Source organism: Camarhynchus parvulus, chromosome 18, assembly GCF_901933205.1.
Source record: "Camarhynchus parvulus chromosome 18, STF_HiC, whole genome shotgun sequence".
NCBI lineage: Eukaryota > Metazoa > Chordata > Aves > Passeriformes > Thraupidae > Camarhynchus > Camarhynchus parvulus.
The window spans coordinates 11,890,674-11,911,294 of record NC_044588.1 but is presented as its reverse complement, the minus strand read 5'-3'; the positions used below and the strand labels follow the sequence as shown (position 1 = coordinate 11,911,294).

The window sequence follows — 20,621 nt, the reverse complement described above, 5'->3', positions numbered from 1 at the left end:
CCATAATCTGGGGACCCTTGTTCCACCCCATCTGGGCATTGTGTTGTGCTCCTTCTGCTCTTCAGAGAGCAGAGGACAAGAAACAGGATGCTTTCAGGCACTTTTGCTTTCTCAAAGCTTGTGGTGCTGCTACAAAGGGAGTTACTCTTTGCATGCACCAGTCCAGAACTTTTTGGATGCACCAAGTGAATGAAATGTAATTTCCTTCTTTTTTTTCCCCATTAAGTTCCTCTGTTCTGAAGTTGAATTGAGTTTTTGGATCTAATTGTCCTTCCCTTTCCAAACAAATAGAATGCTTTGAAAAACTACCTGTACTTTTATACACCCAACATCTGGTTTTGGTAAAAATTCTGCAACTTTTTTAATACTACTTGCAGTCTAGTGGGAAGGGAGGGTGATATTTAGTAGATAATTTTTGCCCTCATTTTTTAAGGAAAAACCCCTATCTATTAATCCTGCTGCTGGAAATTGAGAAAGCAGTTGGGCTGAACTTTTAAGTGAACAAACACTTATGGATCTATTTACACCCGCCCTGAAGCAGACTGCCATAGGTGGAAATGCTGTAATTATTCCCTCTCCCTGGTTTCCACTGTCCTACAAAGATCTCCTGGAGCAGCTTGTTAACAAGTTACTGCTGCACACGGCGAAATTAGAATCAAGTCCTTATTAACAACCAAACCAAACTGACAAAAAATTACTAAAATGGGCAATAGCAAAAGTGAGAGGAGCTGCTTTGAGTCAGTTTTTGCTTCTTAGTCCCATCTATTTAAGAAGGCTGAGAATTACAAATGCAAATGTGGCTGGCAGTTGAGCAGGGACAGGGACCTGAGAGGGAGTGATAGGGAGATGCAACAGCAGTTTTTCTTCTGTTCCTTTTTCCATCACTTCATGTTTCCAAATTTATTCCTCTCCCTAAAGAGTCCCTCTCCTTTGTTATCTTCCTACTCTTCTCCCACCTCCTTCTCCCTTGGTTTATTTCTCAGAGCAGATGATCTCCTCTGCTCACCATCCAGGTTAACTCTAGTTTCAGTATCAAAGATCATTTAGGCTGAAAATAGCTTTTACTGGGCCCATGTTAAAACCCAGAAGTGTTTGGTCACCAAATATCCAGCTGCCCCTCAGTCGGGGTTATCCAGGTGCTGGTACTCCCAGTTCCATGGTCTGAAGCCATTGCGGTTCATCACAACTCAGGAGGGTTGTGAACTCCGTTACAGCTGATTATGCATCACATGAGAGCAGCTGAAGAAGCAGGGAAAAAAAATCATTAATATAGATAGCCTGTCCTTTAGAGATATTTTTGGTTTTATGGCAAGTTTTTTGGGTTTTTTGAAATGACATTAAATTGTTACCGCTTTATGTTCACTAGGAAATGGCCAGTGGTGATATTTACTGTTGCCTTCTAGGGTACAGAGTCCAAATGACTCAGTTATGAAAATAAGCCTTACACTGTTCAGAAGTATGAAATGTGGCTCTTCAGTTCCAAGCATGAAGTAATGATGATTCTGGAGCAAGAGGATGGATGTGCTACAAATTCCAGCGCTGTGAACTTCTGCCTCCCCTGCAGAACAAGGGAACAGAATCCTGAGCTGGAACAGCCTGGATGGAGTCAGGTGTGCGCTGTGTCTTAGTGATGCACTAAATGTCCAAGAGCATCTTTACTGTGGAAAGATATTTTAACAAATCATCTTTACTGTCGCACGTCCTGGCTAGATGGTGAGAGTGGGCGGGCGACAGTCCCCCTCTCTCGGGCTCTGCAGAATCCCAGCTATCAGTGGAGGCATAATGCAGAACAAAAGGGGCCACAGCACAGGCCTGGAGGGCACTGGGTTACTTTATTTGATGGTAAACTCCCTGAGTCCCGGGGTCCCAGGAAACGGACTGGGGGCAAACAACAGCTTATAAAGGGGGTCAGGTCTCGAGGGAGGATACAATGTTCAGTTAATCAGGAGAACTGGGGCTGGAACACAAGGCAGGGAATACAAGGGAGGAAAACTGCTTGGGATAGGAGGGGTTAACAGCTGGATGTTGGGGGGGAAGGGGTTTGAAACTTGGCAGGGAAGTAGCTAAGTAATAACAGATAAGACACCTGACTCAACTGAATAACAAAGGCAGGTCTGTGTCCCTCTAAAACCGGGGGAGAAAAAAACCCAAAAGGACTGCCAAAACACAAATCAAACAATAGACCTGCAAAATAAAAACACACTGCAACGTTTACTTTGTGCAACCTGCTCTGGGTAAGCCAGCATTAGCAGAGGGTTGGATCAGACATCTCCAGTGGTCCCTTCCAACCTCAACCATTCCACGATCCTGTGATGATATTAGGAAAAACTTCTTCACCTAAAGGGCCGCCAAGAATTGGAACAGGCTGCCCAGGGCAGTGGTGGAGTCACCATCCCTAGAGGTATCTAAAAGACTTGCAGGTGTGGCACTTGGGGACATGGTTTAGTGGAGGGCTTGGCAGCGCTGGGTTACAGCTCGACTTGAGCTTACAGATCTTTTCCATTCTAAAGGATCCTGGGATAAGACTCTGCATCCATGGCAGACTGGTGGGGAGAGGGAACAGACAACTAGCAGTGGGGAGGGTTACAATGAGTCCCTAAGATGAGAGTCATAGTAGAGATTTCAAAATCTTCACTTCGTTAAAAGAGTAAATAGCCTTTCTTGATAGCAGGAAATGCAAAGCAGGTATGAATTCAGTGCCACTGTATAGCAATATCCTTTGGAAGATTTGCCAGATGGCTCGCAGCAAGACTTTTAGACTGACTTTTTCCCAGCCAGCCATATCATCATCCATCAGAGAGTCACTTTCAACTGACATTGCAGAGCGTGGCTGTCTCCTTTCTGCCTTGCTTCTGTTTATTTCTAGCAGACTTATTTATATCTGGAACTGGTATAAGTGGCACAATTTCTTTGTTTCATTAAAAGATTCCTTGATCTAAACTTTAAAGGATTTGTTTTCAGAGAGATCAAAGTCAACCCAATGTCTGGCACCCCTAAGGTTTTCTTACATCCCAGTCTTCAAGTAAACCTGGAAAAGACATTTTGTGGCAGAATGGTAAACTATGGTGACTAGGTTAAAGTGGAGCTGGCCATGCATTCTTGGGTACTAACACATGCCTATCATCCAGGCTTCTTAATTATTATTTTCCAAAAGGCAAATCAATGTTGACAGAGCTTGCATTACCAGATGCAAGTCAAGGTAAAACCCAGTGCCAACAGCAAGCATGGAAAATTACATCCCATTGCCCAGCAACTCACAGTCAAGCAAGTAAAATATGATTTGCACAGTTGAGCAGAGGCATTGTCAGGGCGCTAACCTAGGAGCCACACACTCCTAAACCCCATCTGTCATGACCTGTTCCTTACTCCTGGGAAAAATTCATGTAGATGGCTCCCTAAAAGAGGCTATTAATTCTGGGTACCTTATTTATTAATTCTGGGATGTGAATCTTTACGTCCCCTGATTTCTAAACACACAGTGGTATGCTGTGACTAGGACAGAGCTGTCTCATTCTTTCCTGTTGCTGTGGAAGGCATTTTTTCCCAGTTTAGTTCAATTATTCCAGGAATCAGCAGGTCTCAGCACACACCCAAGCCTCTCTGCCTGTTACCTGCCAGTGCCATGGAAAGGATGGGGTGTTTGCGGGCACTTTGAAGGAGCAAAGCTGAACAGAATTGCTGAGTGTTATTGTGGAGGGTTGGAATAAATCCTGGATATGAATCATCTTGCTCTTTCTGACCTACTGTCCTAATTGAAACTCATTTATTCCTCAGATGCTCATCACTGCCTGGGTCGTACCTTTTCATAATGAAGCAGCAGCCTAGAGCCGCAGGTGTTTGCCCCACTCCTTCATTACGTGACAAATTAGAGGAGATTTAGCAAACAGACATGCTGAATCATGGATCCTCATCCTCCCCAAACATGACCGCAAATTGCTGTCCTTTTGTTTCGTTGTTTTCTGTGGCAGGACATGGCTTTCCATTGGCTATATGAATTTTACTGCTATGCATATTCCAGTAAAATCAAAGGACTTAGAAAAGGGATTCTATAGAAGCTTTTTTTGTCAAGGCCTTTACACTCATTAGTTATAGTTTAGAGCACAAGCTGCAGGGCAGGACCAGCAGAGTTGCTCCTGTTTGATTGTGCAGGTGTTGATGCTTCTTCAGGAACATCCATCACTTTGTAGATCAGAGATGATAGATGTCCCAGACTCATTTTTCCAACACATTTAAGAAGCATGCTCTTCCCTGATCATCTCATATCTCTATTTATTAAAGGAAGGACTGATTGCCTGCTCCAAGACACCCATAGTAACAGTCTGCCCGGCCTCATCCCTTTGAAGAATTTCCATCCAAGGGCTTATCTTTGCTGCAGAATGATTTGGGACTTCTGGCCAAGAGTGCTCTGCTCCCTGCTCTGCCCGCACTCCTCCTTGTAGGGTAGCAATAAATGGCAGCTGAGTAACCCACCAGTTGTTACAGATGTTGGAGTGACTGCAGACATTGAATCCACCGCTGACCTCGGCAAATCCCCTGGTGCCTCCCTTGAGTCTTCCCAGTGATGGTCTTCCCTGTCATCTAGGCACTTCTCTGATTCAGCTGAACTGGGGACATTAACAATTAATTGTGCCCATTTGGATGCCACTTGGGCAGGCTGCTGTCAAACATTTAGAAAGAACAATCTGGATAGGAATACTGGTCTTTCAAAACACACTTCTGGCAATAGAAGTGACAGCTGTCAAATGCAGCTTGGGCTGAGAGTAACAACCAACATAACCTTTCTGGGGAAGCCATGATGCTTTTATGTATTTCACCCCTATCTTTGAAGGGTTCTGACAGCATTTTTTAAAATCTTAGAATGTGTTGCTGTCTTCACTTTTAGAGATTCTTTTTTTTATTCCATTGCATCTTTTAAATGTGTCTTTATTTTGCAAAGGTACAGCCTTTGTGCTGATCAGCAAGAAGAGACCAGATCCCTAACTCTGGCTGGATTCCGACCCAGCTTTAGATCAGCTCTGAATTTTAGATTTACTCCTCCTTACCAATTTAAGACTTTTTTTACAATTAGTTTTATTCTTAAGGGATTGTCTCTGGAAATGCATTTCAACTATTTTTTTTTTATTCTAGGAAGGAAACTCTTGGAGAAAATATCATCCAGCTCAGAAGAGAACTTTCAGGGAGCAGATCTTCTGGTGAAGGAACAATTACATTACTATCTCTCTGGAGCTGGAGATAAATGGGCTTTATCCTCTTTGAGGCAAAGAATTTATCAGACAACAAAAGTTACAATTACTGGCAAGGAACAAGGTTGGACTGTACAGCAACAAGTGCTTCTGGAGAATCTAAGCCCGATGCATGTGCCGAAGTTACTCTTTATTTTCTGATATGAAACCCGTCCCACATATAAAGGAAACAAATTTCAGCCTCTTCCTTACTCGGTTTTCAACAGCTGCTCAGTTGCTCAACAGTTCAGCCAGCCAGAAAGGAGATGTTCATAGATAACTGGAAATAAAACCAATTTCTGCCACTTCCACGACTGGTTTCAATCCCAGATCCTCCAGCTCAGGGCTGGCATCTTTTACAAATCCTCAGAGGTGGGATTGCTGGTTAATAATTGCTGTAATTCATTTAGGTCATAGCCCTTCTTCTTCTCTTTCTTTTCACTGCCTGAGGGAGAGCTGAAACAGAGATCACCCAAGGCACGAGTGCTGGTTTAACTTACTGCCACAGTCAGCTAAATCTGAGCTCTCTGCTCAATATGCATGGCTCAGTTCACCTCGGGTCTCTGGCATTGCTTTTTACAATTGCCCTTCTTATACTTAAATTTCAAAACCTGAGAATTCTTCTATATATAAGCATAATCACACTGTTATGCCTCCAAATGAATATGAGGCTATTTTCAGGATTTAAAAAAAATCCATTTAAAATACTTGGGTCTGTGTTTTCTTGCTCATGTAAGCAGGTACTTCTATTAAAAGTCTGTTCTGAGAAGTGTCATGTGTGTATGCAGCCTTGGATTAGACTGAAATTAAATTGTGAGAATTTATGGAAAAGCTTTTTGTGAGAAAACATCCTCAGGTACATAGCCTTAGAAACTAGAGAGTTAGAGTTGGAGCTCAGAGAATGGCTATGAATATGGAGAGCCAGGAGTTGGAATAATCTCAAGGGAGGCAACTGCACCAGCCAGGATGAAAGATGAGTTTCAGCAGAAAATTGATCAAGATAACGAAGCAGGAGGAAGATGTCTTGTGACAGCAGCTGGATTTGTAGCATCTAGCATCAAATAGGAGCGTGAAACATAAGTTTGCTTGGAGGAGGAAAAAATCAATCAGGGAATTTCACATAGGATTGTGAGACTATAGAACACTCCAAGGCACCCTGGAACACTGCACCATTTACCCTAATCGGGGGGTGAGTCAGCACTCAATTATACTCAGGCAATTTTATATTCAGTTTTTTATGCGTTGGCGACAAAGCAATTTAGATAATATGGTCAGATAGCAGAATCACTTTCTTTACAAATCTGAGTTCCATTAGCTACAATAAAAAGTATGTCACTCCAAGTGCTCATTTCCCAGCATGGAAGAGAAACATCATGGGGGATCAAGAAGAAATCTCTTCTTGATCCCCCAAGAAGATTGCCAAACTCAATGTAATTGTGTGACACAGCTGTTTTATCCCTGCTTCTGAAGATCAGCTACTCTTGAGACTGCACAGATCCACTGCTGTGTGCAGGAGCTGTCTGAAGTCTTTGCATTAATAATAGCACATGAGATAATGGCTCCTATTTGGGTTGTGTGTTCTAGAGAAAACATTCTGTTCTAATGAAGTGGGTCATATATATGTAGGTACACAAAGGTAGCTCAGTCTATCCATCACAGGGTAAAGAGCTGTGATCTGTGAAACAGAAGAACCTCTGTGAAATTGTGTTATTGGCAAGTCCCATGAACAGTGTCCTGGGGGATTTCAAGGTGTGGCTTTATGCAGCCTTTTGGTATCAGTTCAGGAAAGACAATATGCTAACATGACCTTTTGCTTAATCTTTTAAGGCACTTATTATATTAAATTGGGAATTGCACCTTTAGGAATCAGAAGTTGGAGAGGAAATGAGTGATTTACTATTTGAACCGAGCGATCATTTCAATGCCAGTGACAGACAGAGTTGCCCATGTTCTTTACACGAACAGGCTGTACAAACTGTAAAATCTGCTATGTATGTCTCAGGAGCAAACACACAGCTTGAATCTTCATTCCCTTCCATGATTCCTGTCTCTGTGACTTAATGGACTTTAACAGGAGCTGAGGAAGGACCTGATCTGTAGCACAGCAAGCTCAAAGAGAAATTTCCATTGACTTTTTTTCCCCGTGGATAATACCCTTAAAGATTCAGGGTCAAACCTTCAACTGTCACATCCTGATATCTTTCCACTCAACTAGCTTTTCATGTCTGCACAAGTACTGGGTTCCTGTTCAGCTGAAAAGAAACACCCTTGTTGTTTTTGGGTTGTTTTTTTATAAAATACAGATAGTATTCATGATCTTCTCATGGGGACAATTTTCAGACTGTATTTATCAAGACACAGATATTTGAACTCATTTACTTTGAAGTCACTGCCACTCACACTGTCATAGCATGACAGCACAGCAGGTTAACTCAGCACTTCTCAAATCAGACTACCTTCAGACCCAGTATCAACACCTCTAACCAGCACCTTTCCTAAAGGTGATATTCTGCCTGTCACCTGGTAGTCACTAATTAAACTCTCCAAGTCCTGGGCTCAGAATAAAACACTGTTACTGATAGAAATAGCATGAAGAAAGGCATAAGAAACCCAGTCAACAGCCACATGCTCCAGAGAAAAGGGAACGCCTGAAAGCTTAAAATATGGATGGCTTCTTACTGAGTTGCACTGTTCTTGGTTGTTTTAAATTCTTCGGCAAGAAACAAGGGAGATCTTCTGGGGATGTTAAAATTATATTTTGCTCTGGATTTTATTGCATAAGCCTGAGGCACCTTCCAATCTTGATAATAAATTGACAGTGCATGGAAACATCCTTCCTCCCCTTCTCATTCAAGGTGCGTCTACATCACTTTGTTGAAAAACTAGAAAACAGTGAAGGCCTCACTGATCCTTCCTAAGTAAACAAAAAGCATTGCTGGGAGACCCAATGGGTGCAGATTTGCTTTAAAGGACATTGTGGTTAGTCAGAAAAGGTGGTATTGGCTCGATCTTTGCATAAATAAAGTTGAGTTTCCATTTATTTCAAAAAGAGACCCCTGGTAGTTGTCAGATGATATGTTTTATACCCTAGCTGATGATAATAAAAACATCACCATTTTGGTAAACAGTCACCCCTCTATTGCTCTTTCTTTCAGTTTAAATGGACTGAATGAAAACTATTTCTTTGTACTGACATTTTTTCCCATTTACTATATATTTTTCTCACATTCAGTATCTCTCTTGAATAAGACTGAATGGCTGTCCTGGAATTCCCTTTTCAGGAAAACAAATATTTACTTGCCTTCCTGGAAAATGCTAAGTACACAAAATTCTTAAGCAAATTCCTAGTGAGACATTTTCAAGCTACCTTCATCTATTCAAAGACTGAAAGGGCAAAAGACCGGCCCTTCATCTTCAGTGTTTATTTTTGATCCCCACGAAAGTACTGACAGTTTAAAAAGCAGCTTTCTGTCTCTTTAAAACTGTTTATGAATCATTGTTTGGAATGAGCATAGTAAAGAATTTGAAGCTGATTAACTTAGAAGTTCCATGGCTATCAGCTAGGACAGTCCTCATCTCATAATTTTATCTATTAACAGATACTGCACAACTAACTGACATTAAACTGGCAGGTTTCCAGCACAAAGGTGAACTCAAGTAAAAAATTATATTGAATTTTAATAAAACTTTCTTCAAAAGTCAACCTCTCTAATGTATGAAATAAATCCTCCTTCCTCCTTCTTCAGACCATTTATTCACAGCTATAGGAAATTCTGATGCTCATAAAATATTTCCCATTCTCTATCCCTCTTATTATAGTTTCTCTCTACTTGTGACCATTACCTTTCACAGCAGTTTTAGATTACTTACTCCTCATTTCACTCTTTTTTACTGGCCTTCTCAGAATCTGTACCCCATTCTGAAAATGTTGCTTATCAGGCTCCTCTTCAAGAACAGATCCTACCTTATACCATCTTCAGGCAAAACAAACAACCCACATTTTTACTTCGAGTTTCAAGCTTGAAGCTGGATGAAACTTTGGGGAGAAAAAAAGCCTTGGTGCAAAATCTTTATTTCTCCTGGTTTTATTTCTCCTTCTTACCCAACAGCTGCTTTCTTTCTGTGTCTTGCTCAGGACTCTATCAACTTATCCTAGGTAAGCTATAATATTGGTAGCATTCCACTTAGAAGAGGGGGATGTCGTTGTGAGCTCTGAGCTCTAATCTCCTGCAGATCAGTTCCTTCTATTGATGTTGGCCTGCCACAGACATCTTTTGTGAAAATCTTTTTCTTTAAGATTTTTCCTTCTGAGAAGCTAAGAAGCCTCAGAAACAAAATGTAAACAATGGTTATCTGCTGCTGTGGAATGCAACAGGTAGATCCGTGATTGGTCTCGTGTAGATGTTTAGAATTAGTGACCAGTAACAGCAGAGCTGGCTCTCTCTGTCCAAGCCACAGACCTTTGTTTTCATTCTTTCCTTTCTATTCTTAGCTTAGCTAGCCCTCTGAAATGAAACTTTTCCCTCTATTCTTTTTAGTATAGTTACAATGTAATATATATATATATCATAAAATAATAAATCAAGCCTTCTGAACATAGAGTCAACATTCTCGTCTCTTTCCTCACCTGAAAACCCCTGTGAACACCGTCACATTGGCCCAGAAAAATTATATATTCACAGGATTAGAGACAAGCTTGGGGCTCTCCTAGAAGATGACCTGGCTGTTTTGCCTGAATTCTGCTCGTGCTTATTTTTTACTCCATTGAAACAATGTCACTTACAAGGTGATTTTGTGGTTTCTCACCTCAAAAAACCTTTGTGGTCAGAGAGCTTTTGGTACTGGCCAACATCTCATACGTCCAGACCCCCATTCTAATCAGTATTTATGGAAAAATCACTGCTGGTAAAGTGAAACGTAAGAGAATCTACATCCCATTTCAAACTCAGTGTTAAGATATCTGCTGGAGAGCAGCCAGGCCTGGTTGCTCACACTGATAGATGGTGGGGAAAAGGAACACATGTTAAAATCAGCAAATGGATAAAATTGGGCTTGAGAGGGATTAATACAATGGGGAAAGCTTTCCAATGTTTCAAGATCAACGCCCAAGCTCCCATGCTAAAAGGAGAATTTTGATCCCAAATAGGAAAATGTTAAAAAATAGACTGCACTCTATTCAGGAATGTATAATACAAAGCTTCATGTCCATCATCAGGACAAATCTTATATATTCTGTACAGCAACATTCATTTATCAGGGAAGAGTATTCTATGAAAAGGATGGGTGGTGGGAATTCTGAGCCTGTCTTCCTGCAACTTTCAAATTCTTGTCCTTATTGACATAATTAGCAAAAATTTTCTTGTTATATATAATTACTTTAAACAACTTTTAAGATTAACAAACTGTATTTTGGATTTGGATGTGTCGATCAATAAAAAATACTAATTTAGATTTTTAAAGAGAGATAGTTATTATTTCAGGAATCAAATTTAGATTTTTTAGCAGAAAAGAAGGGCTCTTTGTCAAGTCTGTGCAGTCTCTGCAAGGTTTTGCAGTAATGTAGTTGTTTTACAATAGAGAGATCTTAGATTTGGAGATTATTCTGCAGAGACCCAGACTGTGGAAATTGTAGTTCAGTTGTTGATGGCCAGCATGGCAGGATCTGGCTATGAACAGAGCATTAGATCAAACCCTTCTTATTTAATACAGATTAAGAAAGTCTTCTTACTTCTAATCTCACTCCTGCCTCCTGCCTTGCTCTGAAACACTTGTGTAGATCTGCTCTGCTGTGGAAAAGACTTGTCAATGTCTGTCAGGAGAGATGAGAATATGTAGTTTTTCTTTCCTTTTAACATTAATCTTCCAGCTGAATAGAACTGGCAACATAAGTAAAATTTTGCTGCTGGAGTTATTTTGTATTGATTGCATTTTTAAAGATTTTTCTAGCAGGGAGGCAGACATTTTGTTATTGCCATGAATTAAATCAAAAGGGCTGAAAAACACTGCAGGCCCTACTCTGACCCTTATGGATCAAAAAGCCAGTAGAGGTTTTAAGAATAAAAATGATCCTGGATTAAACTCTGGCTTTAGGTGTTAATAATTTAACACTACTACAGTTTTGCCACCTACCTCTGATGTGCCATATGTGGACCACACTGTGATCACTGCAGTTTAAAAGCTGTTTTTTCAGACAAAAAGGATAAATTGAAACTTTCAGTGGAACACTGGAAAGTGAGGTAGATCCTCAAAGAGGTTATTCCTGGGCCAATGACCCATCATTAACATTTAGAATCATAGAATGGTTTTGGGTGGGAGGCACCTAAAAATTGGTCTAGTTGCATTTAACAGATTTTTCTATAGCATGGACTGCATGAGAAGCTTCCTTTCCATAAGCCCCAGAAAAGCACATCTCGATTCTTACAGCTTTAAAGGATCCCACGGCTGCCTTGATTACCAACATCTTAGCTCTGTACATTTAATTCAGTTCCTAATGCTCCTCATGTAGCACTAAAGCCATTTAAAAGAATGTATCTGCTTTTAAAATCTGGCTTTTTTTAGCAGCTCAGCAGCAGTTACCAGGCTTGTAAAGCTCCTTATGAAATCTCATCTGAAAACACTGATCTGCAGCACTGTGAAGTTTTTCCCACTTCAAAGGGAAATCTGCTGCTGCCACCCCAGAACTGAGCACAGCAAGAGCTGAACCTGTCACTGGTGGCTGATGTCACCTGTCAATGTGTGTTTGTTGTTCCATGGAGACTCCCAAGCTCTAATGTCAAAACCAAACCAAAACAAAACAACCCCCTCTAAGAAGGTCTTTTCACCTTGTCTGTTTAGGGAGTTGTTTCACTTTGTCTCTTTTTGATCAAAACAAATACCCAGGACTCTCTTTCAGATTCCTGGAGATGCCACATAAGTTCCCAGTAGTCTTGCAGTTGCCAGTGATTGTGATGCTATACTCTTCACATTTTATTTTCCATTTGGGGTGCATAGTGACAAGTGACCCAGTTTTCACTGAAAGCATGTTCAACCCTCTAGACTTAAAAATGGGTGAGAAATACACGGGGACATTGTAAATATTTTGAGTTTTAATCAAGATTTTCAAGTTGTTTGCAATACTGCAATCCCAGTAGCATCAACATTGATACATCTGAATAAAAACTATGTTTTACAATTAATTAAGCCTTCCGTTAGAAATGTTAAGCTGTGGAAAATCCTAAATATTACCCTCTTCTTTCCCTTAATATTTCAGCTTTTGGGTTACTGCCTCCCATTTTCATATATACTCTCAGCTACAAAGGGTTAAAAGTCTTGGAATTTCTTCCGACTGGCATTTCCAAATTTCTCCGGGGGCCCATGTAGCGCTTATGCCAAAATGCTTTATTATTATACAAAAAGAGCAAGAGGTGGAGAAGGGAAAAAAAAAAAACAAAAAAAGCCCTTTACAATTTGTCCTCCAGAACCGGGTCCTGCTGGCGATGTGAGGGAAATCGCCCCAGCACCAACGCTGAACACCCCTAAGGGTGTTTAGGAACAAACCCGGAGATGTTTTAAGGAACACTGGGGTGGGTCGGCTCCGCTCCATCCCAAACGCCCCTAGCAACCCCGACGTCGCACGAAGCCCCGCCGGCACTAAGGGACACGAAGACACACCACCCACCCACCACGGCTCACCTCCGTTCCGCCAAAACCCGGCCTGCATCCGCCCCCCCGTCCCGCTGGCCAATCAGCGGCGGCCGCTCGGGCAGACAGCCAATCGCCGGGCGTTGCTATCTGTGGGGAGTATTTTTAGCCACCGTGGCGGCGAAGGTGGGATACTGGCGGTGGTGTGAGGGGTCGTCCTGCGCCCCCCCGTAAGGAAGGAGCCCGCCCGGATCACTTCAGAGCTTGAGGGGTGCCAGCTGTGCAAGCGGCCCCTGTCAGCCCCGCCATCGCCGCTGCCGAGGGCCCCACGGGCCACGGTGGTCATGGGAGATGTAGTTCAGCGCTCCCCCCTTTCCCTACCCCGCGGGGCTGAGGGGCGCAAGGGCACGGTTTGACGTAGGCAGTGACGCAACGGGGCTGCGAAGCGAGCAGCGCGTTGACGTCAGAGTGGCCCTGCGCGCCGCACCGGGGGGTGTAGAAGAGGCAGCGGAGCGCCTCGGCCAGGGGGCGGAGCCTCCGCAGCTGTGGACAGGGCCACCTGGACGCTAGTCACTGGAGGGTGGGGCTTGGGCGATGTGGCCGCGCGGGACGTGGGCGAGGGGCGGCCGTGGGCGGGGCAAGGGAGGGTATAAGTAGGGGCGCGGTAGGCGGCGGAGCATAAGCAAAGGGGTTGCAGCTGCGGCGGTCGAGCGAGTCCGTCGTGGGGGTGTGAGTAGCGCTGCCCTCCCCCCCCTTCCCTCCCCCCCTTTTTTTTTCCGACCCTTCCCCCTCCCTTTTTTTTTTTTTCTTCTCTATCCTCTCCCCTCCCATCCTCGCCGAGGGAGCCGGCGCTCGGAGATGGGGCTCGGGTGCTGAGCCGCCAGCCTCCGCCCTCACACCCCCGCCGGAACTGTTTGCACTAACCCCGCACTCCTGGGTGAGTACCGGCCGTAAGGCGCAGGGGAGCGCGGGCGGGGGGTTGAGGCAGCACAGCCCGGCCCCGGCTCCTGGGCGGGGTGTGCTGAGGCAGTCACGACCCCGCGGTGCCGGGGGTGCCGAGGGGGACCCGGTGGGTGCAGGGGCTCCTCGGGGAAGGGGCTGTGAGGGGTCGCTGCCCCTGGGCCGCCCTGGCCGCGCTTGGGCGAGGAGGAGGGAGCGGTGCCGGCTGAGTAATCGGTGCTGGGCCGCTCCGGGAGCGCCGGCAGCGCCCGGCGGGACCTGCCCAACTGTCCGCCGGGAGAGGGGCCTTGCAACCCCCACCTGCCCTCCAGATAGATATACCCCTTCCTCTTCCTCCTTCGCTTTCCTACGGGCTCAGAAAATGCTCCTCCTCCTCCTCCTGCTGCCGCCGGAGCTCTAGGGCTGTGAGCAGAAATCTAATGAGACCCGACTGCCTGGTTATGTAACTCCCACTGCTTAAGGCTCCTGCCAGGGCGCTGCTACTGGGCCACGTATGGGCTCGGATCCTCCAGAAATACTGCCGTCTTCCCATAAATACATAAAAAGAACAAGTTCGAAATGATCAAGCTAGTATGTTTGATCAGCTGCTTTTGTACCGTGGATTCGCTTCGCGTAGAGAAATTTACAGCGTCAGCCTGGTGCGCTCTGAAAGGAGCGTTCCTTTCTTAAAGGACATGGGGGAAGTGAAACAGCGCAGATGGATTAATAAATCATTTTTAAATGCCCCGTTTAACTACCCAATCAGCTTTTCGGTACTGATTGTGCCCCTTTTGTAAATATCTTCTGTTTGCCCTTGATCTTTTCCTTATCCCCCACCCAGTGCTGATCCAGCAAACGTTTAAAGGTCGCCTTATCATACATGTAGCCTTTCAAACTATTGCCATACCATGTTGGGGAGAACACGAATGGCTTGGAAATAGGGTTCTCGACTTTAAAAGGAGATTATTTGAAGCAAGAAATAAAAAAGCCGTGTAGTCACATTGTTAATGTCAAAATCCTTTAACTTTGATTTCTCTAATCTTTAGTGACAGCTATGCTAAATTTTGTTCTTAATGATGCAGTGCAGAAAAGCCCACAGTTAATTGAAATTCTCTTTGGGCTTTTAACTTGATCCAAAAACGATCCCCATAATTTGTTTTATTGGATCTTTTTGACACAGGTGTGTGGTGTGTGTGTATGTTTACACCAAGGTACTGCAGGATTTTGTGTTAGCAGTTCATGTGCTAATGCCTGATTCTCGTCCCTTCTCTAACTTCAGACAGCTTAATTTCTCTTCTGTCCTTTGTGAAGCAGCGACAACCATATCTTACATTAAATATAAAATGGAGTAATGGAGAAGAAGAAAGGCAATCTAGTTTGAGGCTGTCAAAAGCCCGGTTAGCCCAGGAACTTTGTGAAATCTGAGTTACAGACAGTGCAATACAATTGAGTATATAACTGCATCTTGTATCTGAAAATAGAGAATAATTTGAAGAAAGAGAAAAAATTGTGAACTAATTATCAATCTTGGCCACCCTGGTGACAGAACATACGGGCAGCTATTATGTATGTGCTGACTGCATTTCAGTGTGAGCTGTTGGATGTGCACAGCAGACATTTTCTCCTCAGTTTGCATCATTTCACCCGCGCAGAGTTTAGGGAGATTTGCTTGGACTTAAAATAAATGTTGCATCATTTAAGCTATTTGTAAGAAACTATCTAAAGCAACTGTTAACATTATTATAATTCTGCAGCCTATGGTTATAGTCAGTATGTTTCCAAACTTTAAAGTGACAAATGACCCTTGGACTAAGACCTTTCAGGCTAAACTAATGGTCTGGTACTTAATTTTGCAGCTGACTACTATAAATCATCCAAATGCAGGTTGATAATTGAACTGTTGACACTCTTGGCAGTTCTGTGATGTCTTAAAAATTATCCTTGCTGCTTTGTGAATAACTAAACACACAGCTCATGTGATTTGGAAGTGCCTCATGCTGTATATGTAAACACATGCCTATCCTCTCTAGTGTTGTTTGTAAGTCACACTGAGTGGAGCTGACATCCTCACCTTCCTCAGGCAGGAATGGAAATAGTTTGATGCACATTTTTTAACTTAAAAAGTAACCTATTTTCTGCAGAAAATGGAGCTCAAAGAATAGGCCTTGGAGCTTGATCTTATACTGTTCTTATTTGGATGTGTTTGCTTTTCCCTTTTCTTAAAGGAACAAGAGCACTCAAGGTGAAGGACAATAATCAACTTGAATCAGCATTTTCAATGAAATTTTGTTTCCCTGTGGCATCTTGAACACTTTCTTCTTTGGGTTTTGAAACAGACTTATAACTCTGTGGCACAGCAGCTATGCAGCTTGAAATCCAAGTAGCACTCAATTTTATTATTTCATATCTGTACAATAAGCTTCCCAGACGACGTGTGAACATTTTTGGTGAAGAGCTTGAAAGACTTCTGAAAAAAAAGTATGAAGGGCACTGGTATCCAGAAAAGCCATACAAAGGATCAGGGTTTAGATGTATTCATATAGGGGAGAAAGTGGACCCAGTCATAGAACAAGCATCCAAAGAGAGTGGTTTGGACATTGATGATGTTCGCGGCAACTTGCCTCAGGATCTTAGTGTTTGGATTGACCCATTTGAGGTTTCATACCAAATCGGTGAAAAGGGACCGGTGAAAGTGCTTTATGTGGATGATAATGAAAATGGATGTGAGTTGGATAAGGAAATCAAGAACAGCTTTAACCCCGAGGCCCAGGTGTTCATGCCTATTAGTGACCCAGCATCTTCAGTGTCCAGTTCTCCTTCTCCTCCCTTTGGTCACTCAGCCGCTGTGAGCCCGACCTTCATGCCCCGCTCTACTCAGCCTTTAACCTTCACCACTGCCACATTTGCTGCCACCAAGTTTGGCTCAACCAAAATGAAGAACAGCAGCCGTGGCAACAAGGTCGCCCGCACCTCTCCCACCAACCTTGGCTTGAATGTCAATGACCTGTTGAAGCAGAAATCCCTCTCCTCCTCCATGCACTCTCTTTATGGGCTCAGCCTAGGCAGTCAGCAACAGCAACAGCAGAAGACTTCTGCTCTCTCTCCTAATGCAAAGGAGTTCATTGTCCCCAATGTGCAGGGTCAAGGTAGTAGCATCTTTGCTGGTGACAGCCCGCTTAACCTCAGTCCTCTCCAGTACAGTAATGCCTTTGATATGTTTGCAGCCTATGGAGGTTTAAATGAGAAGTCTTTTGTGGATGGCTTGAATTTTAGTTTAAACAACATGCAGTATTCTAACCAGCAATTCCAGCCAGTTATGGCTAACTGAAAAGAAACAGAAAGAGAAATCCAAGTAAATACTATTGTACAAGTTGAAGTGCACGTACCCAAGGGTGTATCTTTTTTCCCACCTCTTGAGATTTTTTTTAAGGCTTGTAGTATGAATACATTCAGGCTTGGTTAGATAAATACAACATGCATCATTTTTTCATTTGCCAACCAAGCACAAAATTATTTTATACTGACTGTACATTACAAAAATATACTCTCAAAAATATGGCCTCTTACAGTATTTAAGATATAGCAAGGAAGTGGCTAATTTTTTCATGTGTATATATATGTGTGCTCAGACATATATGTATATGTATTAAAAAATTGGCACTAATAGGTGGGTTTATTGGTCTTTTTCTAATTGTATAATTTAATTTAGTACAAAGTTTGTAAAATATCAGAGTATATATATTGTTTCTACAACATGGTATTGCATTTATATCTTTTTACTACAGTGATCTGTGACAGCTGCAGCAGCTTCATGTTGTATTTTTTTTACTGAAATTGTAAGATATCCATCTTAAAGACATCAATTCTAAAAAAAGTAAAAAAGTTGTGTACAGAATATTCCTTAGTGGTGGAATTAAAATGTACGAAATATTTGCTTTTTTCAAAAGAAACACAAATTGTATTTTCTGTTAAAAGTTTAAAGATTTTTGCTATATATTATGGAAGAAAATGTAATCGTAAATATTAATTTTGTACCTACATTGTGCAATACTTGAAAAAAGGTATAAAAGTATTTTGAGTCAGTGTCTTACATGTTAAGAGGGACTGAAATAGTTTATATTAAGTTTGTATTAAAATTCTTTAAAATTACTTGGCTGTGGTGATGTGTGCGTTCTTTGTGTCCTGCTGATGAGCTGAGCACTGTGTTCCTTGTGCTGGCACTGCTAGTGATGCACCAGAGTCTGACTTTGGAGCAAAGGGCTGTGTGGCTGAACCTCATGTGGGGTTCCTTACCCAAAATACCCCTGACAAAGTACATAACCTCATTAGGGGCTTGCCTGTAATTAGTTGAAAAAATCACACTTGTTTTTCATAACAGCAGCTCACTGAAGCCAAAATGGAATTATATCTTTTTTCCTTGATAATTAAGACTCTTAAGCTCTGTGAACATTGAATTATGGGCTGATGGGATGTGAGTAGCAGGGACTCAGGTGATTCAGTAACATTTCCTTTCCATGTAATCGGGATTATTGGAACTATTCTCTCGGGAGGTCCTAGACCAGCAAATCAGCACTCTGCCTCTGTATTAGGGATTAATAGCTCAGAAACTAAACTGAATAAAAGTGCTGATTTACAGCTTACTAAAGCTATTGTAAACTTGCATTTTATATGCTCTGTTAAAAAGAGAAGTGTCATGCAACTACACGGTGACATTCTAAGGTGTTTATTTTAGCAGATTTTACCAATTTTAACTGAATAGTTTCTCAAAATCAAATGGGGAATGGGAGGGGAAATAATTCAGAGGCTGACAGAACAACTCAGTTTTTCCAGGTCTATTTTGAAGTTGAATCATTTACTCTTTTCCACCTGCTCAGCAAATAGTGTTCCTTGCTAATGGACATTGTCAAGGGGAAGAGAGACTGCATTAATGTGTAAATCTGACAAAGGTCAGCTTATGTTCCATTGCTGCTCCAGCCATACAGAGACCCAGTGCTAAGTGGATAGTCCTTGGCTCTTGGCAGTAAGTTGTGAGCTACAAACAGAGCGCAGGATTAAAATGACCTGAACTTCAGTGTTCTGACACTGGAATTTGAGACCGAAGGTCAGTCTTTACCTGTTGGATGCACTTGATATGACAAAATGTGCAACTCCATGCACACCCCTTTCTTTGATGGGAATGGAGCTGTAGTGGCAGCAGCCTGTGCTTTTCACAGCAGTGCAAACTCCCTGGTTTGGGCAGAGGCTGGGAAGAGCTGGCCGGGCAGAGGTGGGAGGCTGACAGTGGTATCCATTTCCAGTGCCATGACAACCAGTTCAAAAGCAATAATGCAGCGAAAGGGTTTTTTTGGCATTCATCTGTCTCTGTTTAACTGGCTCCCTTTTATTGAGTTTGCCATCTGGTTTATCTTTCCACTCACAGCACAGCTGCAGACAGCACTGGCCTTAAAAGCACATAGCTTGGTACCTCATTTTAAGTGGATGATTTTGCTTTTAAGAGGAATTAGAAAAAAGCTGGATCAATTGCTGGAAAACAGAGAATGCCAGCTCTGTGTATTGTTCCTATATGAATGCCTAGACGTTAATATTTACTACTGTTTTACTATTTACAGCATGATACTAATACCTAAACTGCCCAAGAGGCTGAGCAACTCTGACAGGGGAGACTCTTCATGTGTTCTGTAATATTTCTATTCCTGTGATTTAAACTGAGATCATTTGTTTAAAGGTCAGCAAGCTTATCCTTTTCCCAGGCTGATTTGTTCCTTTCCACTGCAACCAGCTCTGATGGGCCATGCAAAGAAAAATCTATTGGAACACACATTTTTGCAGCACCTTTCAATACAAAGATTTGACAAGTAGGGTTTAGTTCTGGTGCTTTGAAAGGAGACAAGTCAAAAAGAGAACTTCAAGTTCTCTCAATGCAAGCGTGGAGATTTTTTGTTTTAATGATTTTTAACCTTTAAGCATGAATGATTTTTTAATCTTCTTAGAGGAATGAGAGATGCCTGCTTTGTGTTCAGTCTGCTTCACCCAGTTATTTATCTTCTGCTGAGGTTCCGTGATGAACTTCTGAGACCAACCATTCACGTTGTAACATTCTGTTCTCACCGAGTGCCAGGTTAATTGCTGGGGTCATTTGTGCACACCCACTATTCAGCTGTCAGGTAAATCCACTTGCTTGGATTGAAGGGACATAAAAACGGGGAAAAGGAAGCATTTGCTCAGGTGTGCAAATTCTTTTGTATTTTCTCACGTGAACATGCAATTTGCTTCCTTAGAATTCCCAGTATGGGTTAAACCTTGGAAAGTGACTTTAATTTACAGTGAAGGAAAGGGTAGAAATATGAGATCCCCTCAGTGCTGCTTAGTCCCTCCTGTGACATCACCCCAGGTCCCCACCCAAGCACAAGTTCAAGGTACTTTGATCTGTAGGGCTCACTTAATTCAGCACAAGTCAATAACTTTTCAAAATTGCAGTCTAGGATCCCTGAAGCTGCTCAGAGGCTCCAGTATGGTTGCACAGAAAGTTCAGGGGACAACTACAGTCTGTACTGTGTTCATTCTGTGGGTGGGGAGCAGACCTCTCTCTTGATCAGGAGTCTGGTAATGGCCACCAAAATTAAACTGCTCTGGTTATTTCTGCCGTGGGAACCTGAATTGTGGGTGGAGTTCACAGAGTAGTGCTCCTTTGTTGTGTCCTGTTCTCCAGGGTCCCTGGAGCTGAGTCCAGGGCCTGGCACTGCAGGTTGATGAGTACAAGTTCTGCACTTGTCAATTTCGGCTCAGGTAATTCATACATATTAAGGATGGGGCTCTGAGCCACCTGATTTAATTGAAGCT

General features: G+C 42.6%; 1 protein-coding gene across 1 annotated transcript; it reads left to right on the top strand.

The window, feature by feature from the left end:
* The first annotated feature begins 13,540 nt into the window (after positions 1-13,540).
* TOB1 (transducer of ERBB2, 1) lies at positions 13,541-17,930 on the top strand. Its single transcript, XM_030962288.1, has 2 exons — positions 13,541-13,779; positions 16,007-17,930. The coding sequence occupies exon 2, from the start codon at positions 16,144-16,146 to the stop codon at positions 17,107-17,109; it is 966 nt and encodes a 321-aa protein (XP_030818148.1). The 5' UTR covers positions 13,541-13,779; positions 16,007-16,143; the 3' UTR covers positions 17,110-17,930.
* Positions 17,931-20,621: the final 2,691 nt, after the last annotated feature.